The sequence below is a fragment of the Bos taurus genome, chromosome 13, assembly GCF_002263795.3.
Source record: "Bos taurus isolate L1 Dominette 01449 registration number 42190680 breed Hereford chromosome 13, ARS-UCD2.0, whole genome shotgun sequence".
Lineage (NCBI taxonomy): Eukaryota > Metazoa > Chordata > Mammalia > Artiodactyla > Bovidae > Bos > Bos taurus.
This window is the reverse complement of record NC_037340.1, coordinates 18,842,909-18,865,308: the sequence shown is the minus strand read 5'-3', so window position 1 is coordinate 18,865,308 and position 22,400 is coordinate 18,842,909. Positions and strand designations below refer to the sequence as shown.

At 37.9% G+C, this 22,400-nt stretch overlaps 1 protein-coding gene and 1 non-coding gene across 20 annotated transcripts in view; both read right to left on the bottom strand.

Moving 5' to 3' along the window:
- The window catches only part of PARD3 (par-3 family cell polarity regulator), a 597,553-nt gene that overhangs the window by 218,019 nt on the left and 357,134 nt on the right, over positions 1-22,400 (bottom strand). For 10 of the 19 annotated variants that reach the window (XM_059892900.1, XM_010811174.3, XM_010811183.4 and 7 more), the window contains 4 exons: positions 14,346-14,496; positions 7,854-8,043; positions 3,138-3,289; positions 2,033-2,077 (listed from right to left, as the gene is read on the bottom strand). In XM_059892900.1, the coding sequence (XP_059748883.1) occupies positions 2,033-2,077; positions 3,138-3,289; positions 7,854-8,043; positions 14,346-14,496 (538 nt within the window). The remainder of the gene's footprint in view (positions 1-2,032; positions 2,078-3,137; positions 3,290-7,853; positions 8,044-14,345; positions 14,497-22,400) is intronic. The other 9 variants (XM_010811182.4, XM_025000924.2, XM_025000925.2 and 6 more) reach the window with 4 other exon arrangements.
- MIR2285AW (microRNA mir-2285aw) lies at positions 17,928-17,985 on the bottom strand. Its single transcript, NR_162242.1, has one exon. It is a non-coding gene; the product is annotated as a microRNA mir-2285aw (primary transcript).

Sequence of the window (22,400 nt, the reverse complement as noted above, 5' to 3'; positions counted from 1 at the left end):
ATTGTTAGAAACCCAATTCTCTTATTCCCATTCTCTCTTTTCCTGTAGAAAATAAATTTACTCTCAAACTATCATACAGGATTCCTAAATCCAAGAATAAAAGGGGAAATCATAATCATACTATTTTCTTTAGGTCTCTTTTTCTACTCTTATCTACTAATACCTCTCTTGCCAGAAAAAAAGAAGAGGATGTCTTTTGCAAGGGCAAAGGGAAATGGAATTCAATTTTCATTATGAAAGGCTTATGGCTAGACAGACAATCTACACTAAAATGCCACTGTGACTCTACTAAAAACCTTTGGACTAAACTGTAAAATCATGATAATCTTAGCAATGCAAGTGAAGTGAAGAAAGGAAAATAATAAAATCTGTTCACTGTCTAATACTGGAGGGTGGGAAGAATCCAGTGGAGATATTTTATTCATTGTAGATTTAAAATCAATAGACCAGCAAATACTTCTACCTCTATGTCATAATTTTGGTCCTAAGTTTTTCCAGTTTAATTCAGTAAAACAGACTGCACGTAGTATTTTTAAAATGCTCTTTTTATCTAGGCTCTAACTATCATTTTAAACACTATAAAAGCAGATGATTCAATTAGATGATAAAATCTGCCTACTCACCATAAAAGGTATTTAATGTTTTCAGTTGACATCTGGATATTATTATTATTTCTTAATCACAATAAATTGTTCTTTTCCTGTTAGTAACAGTGATTTGGTTAAATTAACAATTTTTTTCACTCTACCAATTGGCATATTATATAAAATCATGTTCTTTAACCTGAGCAACTCAATTTGGTTTTTATAAACATTAAATTGGACAAGGGTTACTTCTTGAAAAGCACTGAATACTATTAACTCCAAAAACTAATTACTAATTTACATATGTAAACTATCAAATAATGTTTTTCTTTAGCCCTGCTCCAGAATTCCAATGAATTTTATGTTTGATAAAAGAAATAACTCCTTAATAAGGGCTGAGGCTATTGTTAATTGCCTTGCACTACAGTTAATCCAGTGATTTACTGGATGCAGTTTTTACAATCTATCTTTACAGAATGTGAAAACTCTAGGCATGTCCACAGTTATCTTTACATATGTATATGGGATACACACTTTCTAAGAAGCCTAAAACTAATTACTATTGCAGGTGAAAAAGGTGAATTGAAGCTAATTAGCACTAAGTGGTGTAACTACATCGTACTGGATCTACAATAATTAAAACTCTATTCCAAACCTATAATAATAAATCAAAATGCTGAGCTGTACAAAGCACATGACTTTAATTACACATAAAGATTTTCCTCTGATTACTGTCGTAAGATAACATGTAAGGTAAAATCTATGATGTAAAACCCAGGTCAACATAATCCATTATTTATACAGAAGGATTTAGGTAGCATTTTAGCAGCAAGTCCTAAATAGTTAAAAACAAAAACAAAAAGCTTTTCAAGCACGTTCACAAAGTTAACATACAGATGCAATATATAGCCTAATTCAATGCTATGTTAACAAGGAACTAAAGGCTGCGTTAGAAAAAGAACTAAGGTTTTCTGAGCGACTAATGAGAGCTATATTGAACACTGTCCTTCAGTGAAAATATTTATATATATGCTGTTATCCTCCTAACCAAAATCACCTTTTGACAATCATTTTTTTGGATGTTAAGCTAAGCATCAGATAGATGACTTCAAAACTTAAAGAATCAACCCTAAGAGATCATGCTTTCAGGATTTTGATTTTTTCTTAACCGTGACAAAACATTCCTACACAAATATAATTAAGAGAATCTGGGCTGTGTTAGCATTCCTGAAGCACTAAATTATATTTCCACTTAGTATATACTACATTGATAAATTTCTGCTCGAAGAAAACTTTCCTTTCCTTGTACAATTTGATTTCCTACAATGAAAACATCCATGGCAGCCTGGAATATTTATGTTTACAGCCATATGATTGGCAGCTCTATAATTATGATAAACTCCTTGGACCACAGTTTCTATGGCAACAGTCTAAATGTCCATTCTTACCTGTTTTCTGGTCATCCACTGTATTGAGTTTAGTCTCGTCAGCTACTGTTAAAAGGTAAATGTATAATGGTTAGCCCAGTTAGTCCCACAGCCCAACATGCTTCAACCATTCCCAGATCTTTCCAGTTAGGTGATAATTCTTAAATAATATTTCATGCAAATAATATGAAACATCAAGCAAACATAATCAAAAAAGGGGGAAAAGCCGTGTCTCCATGCAATGCCAGTCATCTCATTTCATGACACGTGTGTTACTGATATGTTAGCATATCATCATTAGCCAGGCAAGTCATCGCCCAATTTCCGTTTATGCATGGGATAAATTAATGCTTTTAGTCTCAAAGTAAAAACAGCCACCAGACAACAGCGTAAATACGTTACAGTTGATTAAGAAAGGGTTTTCTAATCATTCAATCAGTGCATGGATATAATTAATTAATTAATTACTTTTTTTTGTTTGTTTTGGTTTTCTGTGGATTTGGATTTAAAACGAGACACTACCTGATTGGTATGTGATTGAACAACTAGGATTATTTTCCTTCTCTCATTTGCTTCCAAACACTTTCTACAATAAATATGCTCTCAAATTATGATTCCAATTAAAGGCCTTAATTATTAACACAGAAGAGTTTTCATTAAATAAACCTTAAAGGACAGTGATGGAAGGAAAATATCACGAAGTAACCAAACTCTAGACATGGATTGAGATAATGGTTTCTCTCCAAAACTTTTTCTTCTAGTTCAAGAATCCCCACAACCAACCAAATCGTAAGACCAATGAAATTGGTTTTAAACAGCTAACGTGTTAAAACATTTCATTTTTTCAAATAAAGATACATGAACAGAGCATGATATGCACATGTGTTTGTTTCTTTTCTCATCAGAAAACATATATATTAACATATTGCACATGATGTAAACATGCCACTTAGGAGAAATGTAGTTATCTCAAACTTCGAGAAAAACTAATTTTTGCCAAATTGCCTCATTTCACATTTATTTTCTTTATTGCTCACAGTAAACAGACATGTGTTTGGGACCATCAGTTCTCATCCGAAAGCATCTAAACCTTATTTAGATAAAGATTCATGGAGATTGTACTCACTACCTAAATCCATGCTTTTTGATTTTCGCGTTTTAACGAAATCCAACTGACTGGCATCTGAAAATTGCTTTGTGCGTTTTTCTGACATACTCTGACGTCCAAATCCTTCTCGTTGAAAAGCAAGAACTGGATCAACGTCGGGACTCAAAGAGCTGGCGTGAAGAGGAAAGAGAAACAAAAACATTTACTGAAAATAGGAGACATGCCATTCAGCAAAGTTTATCCACACCTGTGTGTATGAATGTGTGTGTGTGTGTGTGTGTGTGTGTGTGTTCCTCAGAAATATTTAAACTAAAGAGTACAAATATAGTCCATCAGAAAAACTGTGGTTGTGTAGGAGACGATAGAAAAACATGACATTAATTTACACTTAGAGCAATTCTTTCTCCATGTGAGAAAGACTGAATATTTGAGGAAAACCTTCATATATTAATACAAATACTGGCAACAAATAAGTGACTACCTGTATTGCAATTGAATAGAAGTTTTAAAAAGGGTTTGTTCTGTGGATTTGCGGTTGGCAAGGGGGAGAAGAGATGGAGGAAGGGTAGACTGGGAGTTTGGGATTAGCAGACGCAAAATATTATTTATAGACTGGGTAAACCACCAGGTCCGACTCTAGAGCACAGTTTGGCATGCTGTTTTATGAGGATGTAGTCTCACTGCAACACTTAAGCAACAGAGAAGAAATCAACTCAACAAATCATAATTAGAACCTATTCAGATGGAGACATTGTGCTGGATACCAAAGTCAAGGTAATAAATAAGAAAAGATCTCTATTCCCTAAGAAAAATACCAAAGCAGAAGCAAGAAGCAGGCATTGGGGATGGGTAGGAGAGTGAACTGCAGTTCAGGATTAAGGCTGGATGGCACTGGATTCATGTGACACCAACACAGTAGCTCCAGCAGAGAAGATGAAGCACAGGGCAGATCAGTGGTGACAGGATACAGTATCAGGTGTCTTTGTGATGTCAGTGGCAGGGGAACCGGTCCTCCTTGTAGAACCCTGGGAACAGTTTCAGAAGCACCACCAGGGGTTGTGAGCCAAGCTGCCAGAATGAACTGGTTTTTGTCTATGCTGAGCACACTGAATAAATAGAGAGCTCTCCCATCTGAGGGTGGAGCACCTTGCATATGTGGTCAGGTAGGAGAACGTCCCTCCACAGCTCACTGGGCGCCATAGAATGTGGTGGCCCTCCACCATGTCACCTTCCACTATACAAGCCCTCCTTATGCCTCCGTGGAAACCAGCTTCTCTAATCCCATATTGGCCCTATGAGAAAGACCAGGCATATTAATAAAAAGGTACTGATTTGGTTTGGATACACAGCAGAAATTTAGCTGCAATTCATGGTGCATGAAATGACCTAAACCAAAAATTATGACAAGAAAGACATCAAGGTAGTGATTCCCATCGGATGACGTGGCTTGAATGCTTTGGGTCCCTATGTCTTCATTGGCTCCAGGAAGAGAAAAATGGCCCCACTCACCAGTAAGGGCCAATCAGGGCCACTAAGATAATTCAAGCACCCAAGGGGAAAGCCCTCTGTCAACTGCAAACAGCTATACAAGATGAGTTATTATCACCCAAACAATACTTGCTAACTCAAATTATCGATGTAATGCAAATTATGATAACAGAAATAGGGTCTTTAAAAACCAACCCAAGCCTTAAAAAGGAACTGAAAAATCCTTCTTCATCTTTTCCACCACATAGAGAACAGGGTCCAAGGAGGAGGCAAGACAGGTGCCTGAACTCAGGATATAAGGCAGATCTAATCTCAGGGTCCAGCAAGTTCAGGGGCCACATCTGAGTGAGACCTTACATCAAATACTACCCTGGGCACCTAGCTTGCCCACCCTTCTTCTAACCCAGAGACCGAGCAAAGAGCATCCCACAGTGACTAGGTGTTCAGTCCAAAGCAAAAACAACTTCTGTTATATTCTAATTCATGTTATTTTTTTGCATCCTACAGAAAATCTTTTCATTTTTAATGTGTCATATTTCTCCTATAAAACTTTGAGTAAATATGATGTTCCAGGAAGAAGCAGGGTCATGTTCATCTTGAAGCCTCAGATGCCCCTTCACATCCTACTCTGCTTGGACATATGTGTGTGTATATATATACACATACATATGCACAGCTCTAGCATATATTATTTATATAAATATATGTGTGTGTGTATTATGCTTAGCTTACCATACTATGCTTATAATTTTCAGGGTACATACACCCCAATTCAGAAACACAGCCCTAGAAGTGAAAATTTAAAACCCATATCATTAAAACTATGATCTAATTTTGCAACAGCAAAGAAAGAGTAATTCCTTTAAATACTGGAAGTTGGTCTCTCTAACCATTTTGCATATACTCATTAACCCTTTTCCATATCATGTGAAATACACTAAACCTGAACTCCAAGTAGGCATCAAATTTGCATACAAAGCAAATCTGCAATATATTTTTAATAGAAATTATTGGTTAATGGTTTTTCAAAGGTGTGCAAATTATTGTTACTGAAAACTACATATTGCTGTATTTTTTAAACTAATTTTCTGTCCTCTGAAATTACATTGTCACTAATATTAGAATATGCTGTTTTTGCCTTTTTCACCTTACAAACATTGTCTGTTATGTTTCCTAAATCAATTCATGGATTGAATAAAAGGATATTCTGTCAGTGAAGAAATGCAAAGTTTAGCCATTTGACATATTTAACCTTCCACAATTGTGCAGCGAACTGTAAACATACACAATTGAATATGTCAAATAAGTCTGTGAGTTAATAAGCATCTTAAAATAACTAAATATTCTTAAACCATAACATAATTAATTCTGCCCTATCAATATACCTAGTAAACTAATTTCAGACTCAGGAAACAATACACTAGCATACTTCGCAACTTTGTCTGCAGGACTGACAGCTGATTCTTTAAAGAATGTAACCATATCCTGGTCGCCCCCCCAGCGTTATTAAAATTCCAGTTATTAATCCTGCCTTATTGCCCTTTTGTTTTCATAACATTTTCATCAAGGATTAGGGAGATATTGTCAGACTGGAAAAGCTTACATTTTCTGCTGTGATTCAGAACAGCTGCCATTCTTGTTTGGATAACCCTTCATTCATATTCTTTTCCAACTCCTGCACATTCCCCACAGCAAAATCATACAAGTCCTCACCATTTTATGAATCCCCTTAGGGATATTAATGCCACACTCCGGCCCTGTTCGTTATTCATTTATTTTCACCAGTACAGAGCTTCTTAAGGCCCCAAACAGATCTATTCCTATGACTGCCTTCATAATTCCTCATCACAGTGTCGACTTAAAGGCTTTTGTACCTATGATGAATATTACAAATATTTAATCCTTACTTTGTCATCACTTTCACATTCAGAAAAAGACATAAAATGCAGCAGTAAATGTGACAGCATCTGAGGATTTCAAGTGGTGGGTTTCTCCTTTATATGGCAGTTCTTTCTCTATGCTGAACCAAAAAACTCATTCAAAGATAAGCTATTATCACGTGGACTTGAGTGTAGCTCAAAGCCACAACAATGAAATATCATTTTGCTGACAGATTCATAAAAGACCCCAGAGAAAGGGCAGTAAGAAAATTCGGCTATAATGCTTCACATGGTTTGTGTTAATTGTCACTAAAGCCTTCCATGGTCATCCCTAGGAGGGATGGTCCTTTTGCTTATTGATGTATATAATTACTAGGCATGTAATTGATGTATATAATTACTAGGCACATCCTCATTTCTGTGCTGCCCACTGACTCAATAATATCAAATACTTTTGTCTATTTTAAGGGATAGAGGAGAAAAAATAGGATTCGACTGCCTCAGAAGTCATGATGTTAGACAAGTATAGGGATTTCCCTGGTGGTCCAGTGGATACAGGAGGCGCAGGTTTGATCCTTGGCTGAGGAACTAAGATCCCACATGCAGCATCATGAAGCCAAAATAATAATAATAATAATGATAGAAGTAAGTACAAAGACTAGAACAGTCACAACACTCTAAAAAGAAAACCTGTAAAAGCCTCTTCTCTACTCCCAAAACATAACAACTATTCATCTGGCCAAAGTCATCTAGCTGTTACAAATTCTCAGTCACCATTAGGGATTTGCTTAGAATTTATTTCTCGAATAGAAAAACAATTCATCAAATTAACACAGATCTAAAATAATTAAAGGGCTTCCCAGGAGGCGCTAGTGGTATAGAAGGTGACTACCAATGCAGGAGACATAAGAGATACAGCTTCAGTCCCTGCATTGAGAAGATCCCCTGGAGGAGGGCATGGCAACCCACTCCTGTATTCTTGCCTGGAGAACCCCACGGATGGAGGAGCCTGGCGGCCTATGGTTCATTGGGTTGCGCAGAGTCGGACACAACTGAAACAACTTGGTACAAAATAATTAAAAGTGAAACTTAACAAATGTGTGGGGTTTCGGAGTTAGTGAGAGTTTTCTTGTTGGTTTTGTTCAATTCCTAACCATAGACCTGGAAAGGCTACCACAATTGGGCAGGTTTATGAGGTTGAGGGAAATCTTTTGTTCAGAGTGATAATTATGAGCATTAAAATCATGAGAACAGAACTTAGCTATAAAAGACACCCATTTCACTGAGCTCAATGACAGAATATTTAAACATAAAATCAAGTGTGACTGCAATTACCCAGTGTTTTCCAGCCCTGGAGTGCTCTTACCAGTCTGCAGAGTCGCTGATGCCAACCTTGGCCCATGTGCCAGCGTCTGTCGTCACAAATCCTACATCATCATGGGAGCTGGAAGATGACTGGTCAGAGAGATGTGGCGGAAGCACTGGCAACCTGTCATCCTCAATAATGACAGTGTCATCCTGGGGCATATTCACCGTGGGGGACAGCTGGTATTTACCTGTCCAATGGAAAAACAAAAGAGACATTCTAGACATCCATCTAAGGGTGAGATGCATTAATGTTAATACTTTGCTACATCAGAAAAAGTATGAATTTCCAAAATGTCTCAACCTGGTAGAACAAAACAGAATTAAGAAAATTTATTTTTCATAAATGAATGTCCATTGGAGACCTCCAGTCTATTCCTTCTTCTGATGCTATGCAGCTCTGGGTGTGGTATTCCATGTCTCTGGTTTTATGCTTCCTAAGGCCAGAGTTGATCTCTAGAAAGACTTCTAACATGAAAATGCCACATGGATTCTAAGTCGTTAAAGTTGTTTGAAAATTTTTACCAGGAAATTTGGAGGGAAGCCCTGCAGACTTACATCAATCATTTACTGGGCACCTACCACCTAGAAGATCTGTAAGAAAGACAATCTCTGTTTCTCAATGGCTCACAGCCTGAAGAAGGAGACAGACCAGATACAGTGTTAATTGACTGGTGCTGTGACTGATGTCCCACAAGTGCCCTGGCATTCACTAGTGCTGGTAGCTGAAGGCAGAGGATGCTGGAAATCATAGCAAAGTCAACACCTGAGAGGGGTTTTGAATGATGACTGTGATTTATTCTGCTAGAAGAAATGATGACATTCATTACAGACATCAGCAATAGCATCTTTAAATGCACGAGGGAGAAAAGCCCACAGTGCACGCAGGTGACACTTCAGAGACAGCAGGAGTGATCTTAAAAGACTAGGATCTCATTGCCGTGAGGTCTTTCAAGCCAAGACACAGGAGCTTGTGAATTCTGATTTATTCAATTAGGATATGGTGTTCTTGGTAAGAAAAGACCCAGAAATGTCCACATTGATCAGTTTCTTTCAGGAAAATCTGCTCAAGTTCACGGATCCGCATGAGAGGTGTTTATCTTTCTTAGGATAAAATTATAATTCAAGGGCCTGAATCCTTATAGATAAAGCTGGGGTCCAAATGCTGCCATCTTCCTGCCCCAAGACACCCACAGCTCTTCTGGCTTCCTCCCCAAACCTTGTGCTGTATTTCCTCTGAGCAAAACTCATGGGCGAGGCTTCAGTTCACATGAATATCTTGAGAAAGGCTGTCCTCAGAGATACATTCATCACAGTGTGATGCGGTCACGCTGGTCTGGCTCTTCCAACAGAGCAAGGAAAATGGACACACTGCCTCTCACCTTACAGGAGGATGGAAACACGCTCATTGCAAGTCCAACATCCACATCTGTGAAATCAGCTCTCCTGGTTCCTATGCAAATAAACAGGACTGCTGCCCTCTCCAAATCCTATCACTGTTCTAAAAGGGTGTCCTTGTCCTCTATGATAAATTACTTTTAAAAACAGCACAACTGCAATGTGACCACAGTTCATGACACTTTAATATCTGTCTTAAGATCTCATTTTTAAACATTCATAAGAGTGTGTACATAATAATTTTTGTTTTAACACCATTTTGGAAATTAGAGAATGGCATACATATAGACTTAAAGGATTTTAAATATATATTATTGTTCTAGACATTTAAACAAAGGAGAAACACGAAGTTGATAGAGAGTTTTTCAGAACAACCCAAAGCACAATTGCTAGAAATTTCCAATGAATTCATTACTTAGCACCAACTACTCTATTACAGAAATACTATATGTTCACTGAAATCTCTCCTCAGCAAATTATCAAGAAAAATACTCGATTCTGATTTGAAATACATCCATTTTGACAAACTGTAAAAACTAGCAACTTTTTATGAATGTTCATAATAAAAATGGGAGTCAAATTTAATACTTCACTGTTTCCTTTTCCTGAATTCAAATGACTCATTTATGCCCACTCCAGTTTTAGGATATTAGTACAGAAAGACAGAAATCTATTCAATAAAATATCATTCATAAATAAGGTTGGACATGGCAGCACTATTACCCAAAGAAATATTTCCTACTCAAGACATACTTCCCCTCCAAAATACATGTAGACAATGAAAAAACACAAGTTATCCCTAATAGCACACCACTGACATGTCACAGCATTAAATGTCATGTCCTCACACAGGCAAAATTTATTGGAAGAAACTATTATGGTGTAATAATAGCAAACTAATTTCTAAACATAAAAATGAGAACTTGTATGCAATATATTCTGAGAGGCAATCTAGCAAGCAATATGAAATACAGAATGGTTCTGCATGTGACAGTCCTTTTCCATGTTGTTTTGAGTAGAAATATTGTTCCTTAAGTGATCCAAAATTTTATACTTCAATAAACAGGACAAAATGTCCCTATTAACAGCAAAACAAGGACTCAGCTTTTTTTTCTCTCACCCGCGATTCTGGAGGCTAATATTTCAAGTCTTGAAAATACATATTTTTCCATCAATTTTCCACTTTGCAGCAATAACAAACTTGTCAGGAATATTGTTTTGGGATCCAACTTCAGGAACATATTGGGGGTAATAAATAAGTTGTCAAACTACATATTCTACCAAACTCCACCTAGTCTGCAGGTACGTGGCACATCCTGAATGTGAACCCTTCGAGGGCTGACTTCAGAAGCCTTTGATCTGGTTTTCAGTGAATGAACTTTCCTCTTTCCACAACTAGTTAAAAAACAAGCTAAGATTTAAACTGTAGCAGAGTGAAACAATGCGATACAGGATGACTTTACCAAACATTTATTCATCGGTACATTTACATAGAAGGCAGCACCATGCATGACACTAGAAACCAATGAAAACTTTGCCAGTGATTTGACTCACAATAAAAAACATTAATGTTCCATTTCTCTATGTTTAATTTCTAACAAGTTCAAACTACTCTGAACAAAATTATTTTTTAAACTCACCACAAGTATATGAATATAAAAACTACTGAATTACATTTGAAAATGGAGTCAACAGATTTCAGTTGTGCTTTAAACAGAAAAATTCTTCAGATAAAAAATGTTGGAAAACATGTTAAGGCTCCATGCTCCCAAAGGTCAGCTTGTGATGGTGTCCTATGAAGTGCACATGTTGGTGAAATTAGCTGCACCTCTTACTGCTATTGTTAGTAGTAGTAGTAGTAGTAGTAGCAGCTAAGACAGTTGAGGATCTGTAAAATACTTTCAAGGCTTTTAAAAGGAAGAAATCCTACGTAGACTCCATACAGATCTCTCTTTGATGAGTGTCCAAGACCACTCCTTGAAAATCCATGGGAGTGGAGAGTCAGCCAATACAGAAGATACCTGGAGAACTCTTGTCTTTGTTTGCAAGTCTGGCTGACCTCACCAAAAGCTAAGGAGATGAATCAGGTTTCAATAACATGGGATTCATGACTCAGAAAAATATACATCATAATTTTGGTTCAGAAACACGGAATTCTGGGGCTTCAGACCTGTCAATTTCTTTAATCCAAAATTCCCCTGCACAGATGTTAAGCAGGCGGGGGCAAATGGTTTGTAAGGTGGTTTCCTCTGAAACAACTTCTTTGATTTAAATCACAGTGTTGGCCAGAACGGAAGATTCTGCAGACTGTGTAATGCCAGGTGCTTGAAAATGTGGATACTTAAAAATGGATGTTAATAAAGGTTAAATGTCACTAACACTTACTGTGTGATCCCACTAATCCCCAGAGAGGGCTATTTTTAGAAAGAGGAAATAGCCAAGAACAAAATAAAACTAAAATCATCATGGGATCTTGGGGCTTAGCTCTTTTATTTAAGTGCGAAAGTGTGGCTGGTGACATCTGACATGTTCCCAACTAGAATCTCTCCTTTTTTTGGTCTATTTTTTGGAAGCTTCTCTCCTGAGTTATGTTCCCATAGAAATGAGTCAGCTTCAAAGCTCCTTTTGGACCTAGAGTTGCACAGGAGGAATATTCTATGTGAAAATTTACCCTGTCCACATGAAATTAATCATTTCTTAATGTAGTCATCTGGAATTTCAACACAAAGTTCTATCTGAATCATAGCAGATCATGAAGCAGATACCACCACCTCCACTGGTGTCCAAACAGGGGTTAAACGGATAGAAGACAACCACTACCCAAACAAGATCTGTCTGAGAAATTTTCATGCACCCAGATACGGCGCCCATTAGTAAATGAGGGTGCTATTGAGTTTAGCTTAACTGAAATTCAGTGCTTTAATTTCTTATATTTGGTACCTTGCTTTGGTATCTTTTTGTAAGACACTATTTTTTGCAAGATTTCTAACTCTAAGTGGGAAGTGACATTATGAATACTGTTTGTTTCTTAGGGTCAATGATGCTGAAATAGGGACTGACAAGACTAAAGAATTCTCAAATTTTTAAAACTCAAGATAAAAACTCAAATTCAGCACATACATTTCTCAGAGTAAAATATATGAGACTCCTAGTTTCTAGCACAACTTGTAAAAAAATGTCTTAAAATATCCAAATCATACAATATCAGTTTGGCCTTCCAGAGAAGGAGTCTGTCACCCCCAGCCCAGAACAGAACCCACAATACATTACAAAGCACAGAGCTGAAAGGGAAGTTACTACCCAGCAGAAGCATCTGGAATTTTAAAGTCCATTACATCTCCAGCAGAGGGAAAGGAAAACAATGCCAACTCTAAAGCAAACTTAGGGCTAATGAGGTCATTACTAACAAAAGCAGGGCACAAGACCAAAGAAAAAGAAGGAATCCTCAACCCATATATACAGCATTTCCAAAGGTCACTAGGTGAATTGGGGGCTTTTGGTTTGTTTTTTAGTTTTAGTTTTTCGCCTTCCTCTGAAGCATCAGGGATTGGAGGCAGGATGCAGGTTACAGGAACTGGTGGACCAATGGTCTGATTCAGTATGGCAAGTCCTATGTTCCTATAATAAAGGGGAAATTACAGCAAATCACTTTGTATGCATACAGATCCAGGGACACATATACTCTCTTTCTCTCTTAAGAGGTCTGAATTTTCAACAATAAAAAAAGCGTTTAATGAAGATCAACTGACACACCAAAACTGGAAAAGTAGGGAAAACCTCACAGCAGTGAGGAGAGTGATTATTAATAAATGAAGGTTAATCTAACACACCATGTGCAATGCCTGTCATCTGACAGGTATGCAATACCTTCAGCATTCTTCCCCTGCTCACACCACACCAAGAAGATCAAACAAAAATGTTGACAAAATTAAACCAGAGCGCTGGCATGTCTTTATTCTACGTGTAATAAAATAAGAAATGGGGAATTTAGCAGTATGTCCAAATAAGAAAGCTAGAAGGATTAGAGGAAGAACAACAGAAAATTCTACTAGTCATGTTCATATATTTTTCCGATCATGCCTGGTAGAAAGTTCTTTGAAGGCAGACTGTTTCTCTCTCCTCTTTGCATCTACAGCAAAAGTAAATACAGTGTCTTGCCAACAGCAGGCTTTCCATAAACATACACTGATGAAGAAAACAAATTCCTGTCCCAATGAAGCTTCCTAATGGAGACATGGATTGTATTCAATCTCCAGTAAATGTGCTGAGAATGGAGTTAAATTTAGGCTTGTACTTCATATTAGAGGCTTGCAAAACACACCAGCAATCAAAGCATTTTAGGTCACGTGCTATTTTAATCAAAACAGCTTCTTACATTTTAAATTTGACAACTCTCACAAGCTAATCCCAAGATGAGCAACTCAGTAAATCCAACCACTCTGGTGGCAGAGCAAGTCTTTATTAACCGGATCTGTTAGCAGAGAGCTGAACGGCTGCAGAGCAAGTGCTAATAACCTCATTACCCACTGGGGGCCACACAGACAGAATGGTGCTGAATGCAAACAAAGGACGCAAAACACTGGTTTCAGGATTTTCAAATGAAGCCTTTGAAAAAGTCGAGATGCAATTACAACAGGGTAACACTTTAGTCCATAACAACCACAAAATGTGAATATTTCATATACACATATCTATGTATTTTTTCCTCTCCCTGTAAAGGGTGCTATTATAAAAATATGACTTTGAAATCTTGCCATAAACCTCTAAATTTTGATTAAAAAAAAAAGCCCAAAACACAGCTTCATTTAACATCTCAGACACACTAAGAATATCTTGATCACTGGAAAGCACTTCTGTGTGATCCCCTTCTTTTTCTCCTTTCCCACGTGTTATAGGATCTAAACCTCACTTAACAAAATCAATGTATCGATTGCCTCTCTTGGCATTAACACTTCCTGAATAATTATAACGAACCTGCTCCTTTTCCTCTTGAAAACATGGGACTCCTTTACATTAATATTACATTAATAACCTCTCTGTGAACCAGTAAAAGCATAAACATAAGATGGGACCAACAGGGTTGTACCTGACTCACCCATTATCCTACTGAGCGCAGCGTTTCTTGTGGGTGATTCATCAAGACCCTCGAGCCCGCTGTAGAGGGAGTGGGAAATCCTTCGTTCTCTATCATCCAACACTGTTTCAATGGGCAGCTCGGGTCCAGAGGGGCTCCCAGGTGACTTCAGCTGCAGAGAAAGATGGAGAAAGGCAAAATCAGAAGTGGAGGCCCAGGAGCAGCATGGGGGAATTATAACAACTTGCCCAAGGCCTGCATCCAACTGAGTACCAAATGAACTAGAACTTTTCACCCTGTACCAAAATAATTTGTGATGACAGCTCTGCCTAATGACCAACTTTCTGTGCCACTTTACACTGTGCCTCCCATGAAGTTCTGTCAGATTTCAAGCACTGGAGGAAAAATATGTATATTAAGGGCTTTTTTCCAAACTTATCTTGTTGCTTATTTTTTCAGTTTGATGGTTAAGTATCTGTTGAAGTCAATTTAAGTTATGGTTTAATTCAGAACTTTTTATGACATGCTGCTCTGTGCAACACATGCTTTATCATTACCAAAATGGAAGCTGAAATTTAACTCTGCTTTTTACGTTTAGAGTGTGTAAATACAGCTAACCATTAGCACACCATGGTGTGTGTGCAGGGGAGAATGACCACCTACACTCTAAGACCTAAAGGCCACTTGTTAGCTCAGGTGTCTTCAACAACACCCTGAGCCTCCGTTTTTTCTGCTGAAATTAGAAACAAATTCTATTCTCTCATTGTAATCCTAAGTATGAGAGAAAATAAACCATATAGGATAGGGACCTTCCTGGTGGCCCAGTGGTTAAGATTTTGCCTTCCAATGCAGGAGGTGTGGGTTCAATCCCTGGTTGGGGAACTAAGATCCCACGTGCCTCATGGCCAAAAAAAGCCAAAACATAAAACAGAAGTAAAACTGTCACAAATTCAATAAAGACTTAAAAACCAAAAAAAAAAAAGCTATATAGGATATTGACAATACAGAAGTAAAGATTAAGTATTCTAATGAAGCAGGCAAAGATGCCTATTTCACAAACATACAATCTGCTAGATAAGTGGAGAATATAGGTTGATTCCCATCACTGAGAATTAAAACAGTGAGTGGCATAACAGTTGTGCCTTATAAGTTATGAATTTCATAAAAATAATAGGAAAGAGAAATCTATGCTAGTAAGGCCATGAAACAATAGTGAACAGAACATATAAATACAAATCCTCCCAATGGGGGCTCCAAGGTTAACCACACCTGATGCTTTGGCAAAGGCCTACAGCCAGAGGCAGGGAGGACTTAGGTAGTGGGGGCGGCATGGAGGCAGGGGTTCCAGCACAGCAAAGCGAACAGTGCACGTTCCAAACACAGAGGAAACTACAACCGTGGCTTCTCCACTGGAACAAATTCTTATTTCTGTTAGAAGCTATCATCTGTGTAATATAAATGAGATATTTAATGAAGTTCCGAATTGTAGACTTATCTCGCCCAGTTTGATAAGCACTGGGGAGATTTAATGCATTGAAGGGTCAACACAATTACAACTGGAGGCACGTCAAACTGCAGGAGAATAATAAACGTGCAGTGCTGGTGAATTAGACTCAATAAGGTTTAAATTGTGAAATGAGGATTTGTTTTATTAGTTTTTTTTTTTTAATTGCAGATTACAACGACAGCTTTACTGAAAAGAAAATTAAATACTCAAGGTCTCGGATATAAAAAAATAAAAGAATATTTTCTGAAAGGACATGATGCCATAATTCCAGGGGACTCTGGGGAGGCAAAAACAAAAATAAACACAGCAAATACCTGATATCTTTAAAAATAGACATGCATGAGTACTTTTAATGAGCATAATATTAAAGAGACTCACTATACAAGTCTCAACATGCAAAACCTGCATCCTACACAATAATTTATTTCATCATAAGACAGACAACACATCCTTGAGTTTGCTTAACAAATACATTTAATTGAACTACATAACTGCAATTTTTTAGATGATAAACTCTTTATAAAGCATCTTTATGTGAAACCCCTAAATATCCCGAGAGGCTATTTCAGAATTTTATAAAGTCAAATAAAAATTCCATTTAGAGAATTGTACACGCAGGCTTTCCAGAGAAAAACAATAAGATGCCTGTTCATTAGGAAAGTCATACTTGAGCACTTTCCTGGGAAAGCATCTGCACCTCCCCACCTCCCTAACTGTGTCTAATTTGCATCTCAAAAGACAGATTTAAATGAAGACATCAATGGCCTCCTACATAAATATTTAACAGAAGATACAATGCCTTTTAATTTCTAAAAAAAAAAAAAAAAAAAAAACACCGATTGGAGTACTGAGTTTTGTTTTAAATCTTTTGATGATTCTTTTTGTTGTTGCAAGCAAAGAGTTTAAGAAAGAAGAGTGTATCACATTGGAGGTGGGAGTGGCCACTCCAAGTAAGGTGGTCCTAGAAGAGTGGGTGGCCTTCCTGCAATATGGTTTGCTCCCAGGCAGACCATATATTCTCCTTATATGAAAACCTTATCAAATTAAGCTTAATTTGAAGAGGACGCCAAAATAAAAGGACTGCAATTTTCACTTTGTCTTTTCAGCTGCAAAAAAAATGTTCTTCCATGCAACAGAATTCAGTCCCAAGTAGGAGCAGAAGTTTGGGACCCCATCAACTCCAGTGCTAGGAAAATAGGAACGCCTTTTCACCCATTTAAGAGAATTCAGCTCTAGGCTGCAACAAGATAACCTATACTGGAGATCAGCATGAAGTGATACAGTCTTTTCCCAAAGGAATGTGCAAGTGCACGCCATGGGCCAAGAAATATCCTACACTCTTTGACCAGTCCATTTATTTCATTTTCCAGTTGCTAGCCTCACAAAGTAAGAAGCTAAGTGAATAACAAAGATTCATGCCAATCAATATTTATCAGAACTTCATTTACGAAGCCATAAACATTGGGAATTATTCCATACCTAAAAACGATGGAAATATAGCATTCTCTTAAAAAGATATGTGGCTTTTATAATCAGGAAATAATAAGTGCTATTTAATAACAAAAAGCTGGATACTGTCCAATGAATATGCTTTATATTATACACTTGGCCTACTCTTCCTGGGAAAAGGTGAAAGATTGGTTTCTTTTTAAAAACGAATACAGTATCTATAGGGCTTTGTAAAATCTCATGTTGTTGTAAGTGTGCATTAGCAGATCAAATCATGTCTTTCCCATAAAGAGAATGTATCCCACCATCTCAACTATAAACAGTGAAAAGCTGGCACAGATACTGCCCTAATCCCCTTCAGCAAGCCTAAAACTGGGTCCGAGTTAGTAATTGGCACGATCTCATTATCTGATATTTCAGTCTTTATAAGCTTATTCTATTTTATCCCCAATTCCTGGCACAGAGCAGGCACTGGGTGAATAATTGGATGAATAAATTCATTTCTGAGTGAATGACTCAGAGTTTCCTTAAAATGGTTTAGGGATACCATACATATAGGCCATGTGGAAGGACACAGCACAACACTGGAAGTAAAACAAAGTTGATTGAGATGAAAAATCACACACTGTAGAAAGTACTGGTTTGGTCAAAAAGTTTGTTCAGGTTTTCCATACCACTTAAAGGAAAAACCCAAACGAACTTCTTGGACAACTCAATGCTAATATCCAAAGGACAAGTTAACACAAAACAATGGATAAAAAGACGGGGTTTAACTTTGGAAAAGAGTGACCAGAGTTTCAGGGCACAGTTCTGGGTTCTGCTTTTATGAAGAACCATTGCTAATGACCTTCACTCCATGTGGTTGAGAGCAAGGACCAGAGTGTAAAGTAAGCCTGGACGCGGCAGACGCAGAACAGATGGCCTACCTGACTCAGGGTTACTGTCCACACTTCCCAACACAGCCAGAGTATCAACTGCCCAAACAACACACATGCCATCAGACCCTCTCATGTGCCTAAGAGGGATGGACACCTTGCTTCTCAATTTCTTAAATTACTTGCTGGCATTAAGCACATCATTTGACCTCCCTGTGTTTATTTCTTCACACATAAAGAGAATCATAAATGATACCTTAGGCTCCTTTCTATTCTAATATAGCTTTCTAATTCTAAGAGGATTAAACTGAGAGACAGAATTCATTTTAAAGTAGTCCTTGGTCAGTTCAGTGAGTTTTGACAAATTGATAAATCCATGTAACATACACCTCTCTCTGGATAAAGGGCATTCCCATTACCTTATTAAATTCCTCCCTATTATTTCCCACTCAATCCCAACTTGCTCAAAAGCAACCAATGATATTTTCATCCTAGTTTTCCCAGTTCTAGATTTTCATATAAATTAAATAATGTTAATAATAATAATATTAGTAACAGTATAAAAAATTAATAATCCCAACTGATATCACCTTATTCATTGCTATGAAAATGCCTGCTGCGATGATTAACAAGAGCTTATTATATCTATAGGCCAATTTGAGAGAACTGATACTTCAATGATACTGAATCTGCTAATCATGTATCACTCCACTGATTTCGATCTAACTTAATTCTTCAGCAATGTTTTATAGAATTATGAGTACAGAGACTACCTGCATTGTTCAATTCATCCCAAAGTATTTTACAGTTTTTGATATATAGAGCAGGATCAGCTTGCTTTGTGGGAAGACAGGCTTTACTGCAGTGTAAACAAAACGGGTTGAGGGGAAGATCCTTCAGGGAGCTGCAGCACAGAGCCCTGCCAGGTGACTGGGCAGCTGCAGGGGATGGAGGAGAGTAGGGAGGAGAGATTCCAGAGGAGGAGGTGACAGAGACAAGAAAGGCAACTGAGAGGTCAGGGTCACCCCAGATTCCCAGCTTCAATTGCAGAAACAGTGGAGCTATTTCTTCGGGGAAGGACAAAGGCAGATGAAGACCTCGAGGAGGAACTCTAAGAAGAAAAAGTAGAGGTGCCTCAGAGACACACCAGTCCACGTCTCCACTGAAGAGGCGGGTCTGGAACTAGAATAGGTCCCTGAGATGGTAACATGATCGCAGGATTCATCACAACGAACACAGTACCCGAACACCAGGGAACAAAGGTCTCCCAGGGAGCGTGTGCAGAAGACACAGCCTAGGAAATGCCCTGAAGAATACTAACCGATAAAGGAATAGGCAGAAGAGAGCAACCTTAGAGGAGACAGAAGGGCCAGACTGAAGTAGGAGAAAAATGGAGAGAATTGACAGGAAAGGATTCAAGAACGAGGCAGCATTCACAGACTCCTGAGAAGTCAAGAGGAAGAGACTGAGAAACATCTTCTAGAAAATGTCTCAAATGTGCTGTATGGAAACAAAGAACAGAGACGTGCAAGGGAAGATGTACCTAGTGCAACGAGTTGCCATTTTTTTTTTTTTTTTATCTTTGGCCAAACCACACAGAATGTGGGGTCTTAGTTCCCCAACCAGGGATCAAACCTGCACCGCCTGCTTTGGAAGCCCCGAATCTTAATCACAGGACTCCCAGGGAATTCCGCAGAGTTGCTAATTTTTAAAGAAAACATATTGAGATAGCACACAGCACTTCCCACATATAAGAGAGGGCAAGGAAAGATGTGACAAAGCACAAAAGATGAGCCTTTTGCAAATTTTCATCTTCTCTAGCTTGAAATTAAGTATGCAAACCCTTGATTTAAAGATGAGTCAGTGAAATAAAGTTCTGTGATACTGTCCAAGGCCGGACTACACAGCTGATGGATAGACCCAGAAGGAGGGAACTTAGCACATTATTCTGGCTTGAGGTTCATGCAGGACAAGACATGCTCTGGTTACATCAATATTTACGGTAACATAATTTACACATACCCTCTCAGTAATTCAGGGAGATGTTTCTCCAAAGGTAATATATAATATAAGTACAACAGCAGCAAAATCATGTCTTAAGACTTATGGGAAGCTGAAATGAGCTCTTCTGTCTTCATATAATTCTTTAGTTAAATCCTGTCAGTACAAAAGGCTTTTCACTGGTATTACAAAGAGAACACAGCACTCGTGATAAGATTTTTTTTTTATCTAATTGCTTTATAAGCTTACTCTATCCTAAGAAATAGTAATAACCAGCAATGTATGAAAGTGATACCGTAAAGAATATTGAATATTAAAGTCTATTACTGCCTACTGCCGCTGTTCCCTTACTTATATCATTTTCATTCACATAAATTCATATGCAGAAGTGAATGAGACAAAAAGATATTGCAGTGGGATTTCAATTCCATGCTTCTTATAGGGAGACAGGGGATCAAATCAGTGCCTTTATCAAAATATTTTCAGGCTAGTACAGGTTTGTTTGGGGAACAAGAGGGAATCCCCTGAACCAGATGAAAGCACGTCAAGATTCAGGATGCTGACCTTGGGTGTGTTTCTCACAGTCTAAGTGCCCATATAATGTTTCAATGCTTTTCTCTGAAGGAAAACGTTGAGAAGGCGACAACAATATGATATACTGTCCAGGAGAACATCCAGGGATGGAACCCCCACCAGTTCTTTTTGTTTGTTTTTTATTTGCACTGGGTCTTAGTTGCAGCATGTGGGATCTAGTTCCCTGACCAGGAATCGAACCCAGACCCCCTGCACTGGGAGATTGGCGTCTCAGTCACTGGGCCACCAGGGAAGCCCCTCAGTGTTTTTATTCACCGCTATCCCCCAGGATCTAACACATTTTCTCAATGAGCATCAGTCTAATGAATACAGTCTTAGGGAAAATCAAATTCTTCCATTTTTTAAAAAGACCTAATAAAGAACAATGTGTCTTGTGAACTAACTGTGGAGATAGCTCTTTACAGGACTTAACGATTAAAATATCAGTGAATGATTTGGAAACCAATAAAAATAACCATTCAAGAAAATCAATCCAGTAGCCTAGTCTGAGGGACTAGAATTTATATTTAAGAATGCAAATGTTTTACTTTCACAGTTTTTCACTATGAAGTTTCTAGTTAAGGTGACACTCTTCTCTTGCTGTCATGGAAATTAACTTGTTAATTAACATTAAGTCATTCTTCATTTGGAAAATAAAAATGTAAAAGTAAGTCTATGGTCAATAATTTTTCAAAAATTGGTCACCTCTCCACTAACTACCCCCTGAGCTCAAAGGTATGTTGCAAAATCCAGTTGTATTAACCAATTGGATGAGCCATCATCATGACCTGAAAAGTTTTCTTTATATATTAAACACAGATTTTAAAATTAAGAAAAACACCTAAGCAGGTTAGGTATACTTTCCAGTTTGTGTGATTTGCTAAACATTTTCTCTTAGTTGATTTAAAAGTATGGGGAGTTGAACATAGAGAAAAACAACAAACAATACTTTCAGCAAGCAGGTCCCACCTCTTTCCTATAGATGGCACATACTTTATAAAATGTCTTAAAAAAATCGTTTTTTTTTTTTTTCAGGTTCTAATATTCATTAACAAATCTATATTTAATTCCCTTTAAATTTTCAAATGCTCTGCTATTGAAACGTAAGTAGTATGTTTCTACTTGCTATGTTTTTGCTATCTGGGAAAACAAAAGCTCACGTTCTTCGAGAAAGAAAACCTTCCCACTCACAGCTGGTTAGACACAGCACAGGTGCAGAACCCACCATGGTTTCATGCAGCAGATATCACTGAACAGCAGGTTCTCCAGAGGAAAATGCCCAGCCCTACAGTAAAGGACGAAGCAGGCCAGGCGTGGGAAGGGAGGCTTCCACTTCTGACCACGTCACAAGAGAAACGGGCTCTCCCCCTTGAGGGACTTTGCAAGAGGCACCCAGTCTAGATAAGCAATCGCTGCTTCGGTGTTTCTCCCTCCTGGTTCAACACTGATGAACAGAAAAGAAACGGGACTCTGAGCAGGAATGTGTGGCACCCAGCTAAACAAAGGTGCCTTCCAGATCCCGGCATTAACTCTTGAGGTGGCAACAGAAATATTACTGCATGCTCAGGAATATTTTGAGCACAGAATTAAGAAAATAAATCACAATCTAATGACAATGAAATAAACTCTAGCCACCAGAGATAACTGAGAATCTTCTGCGGTAAAGCCCAG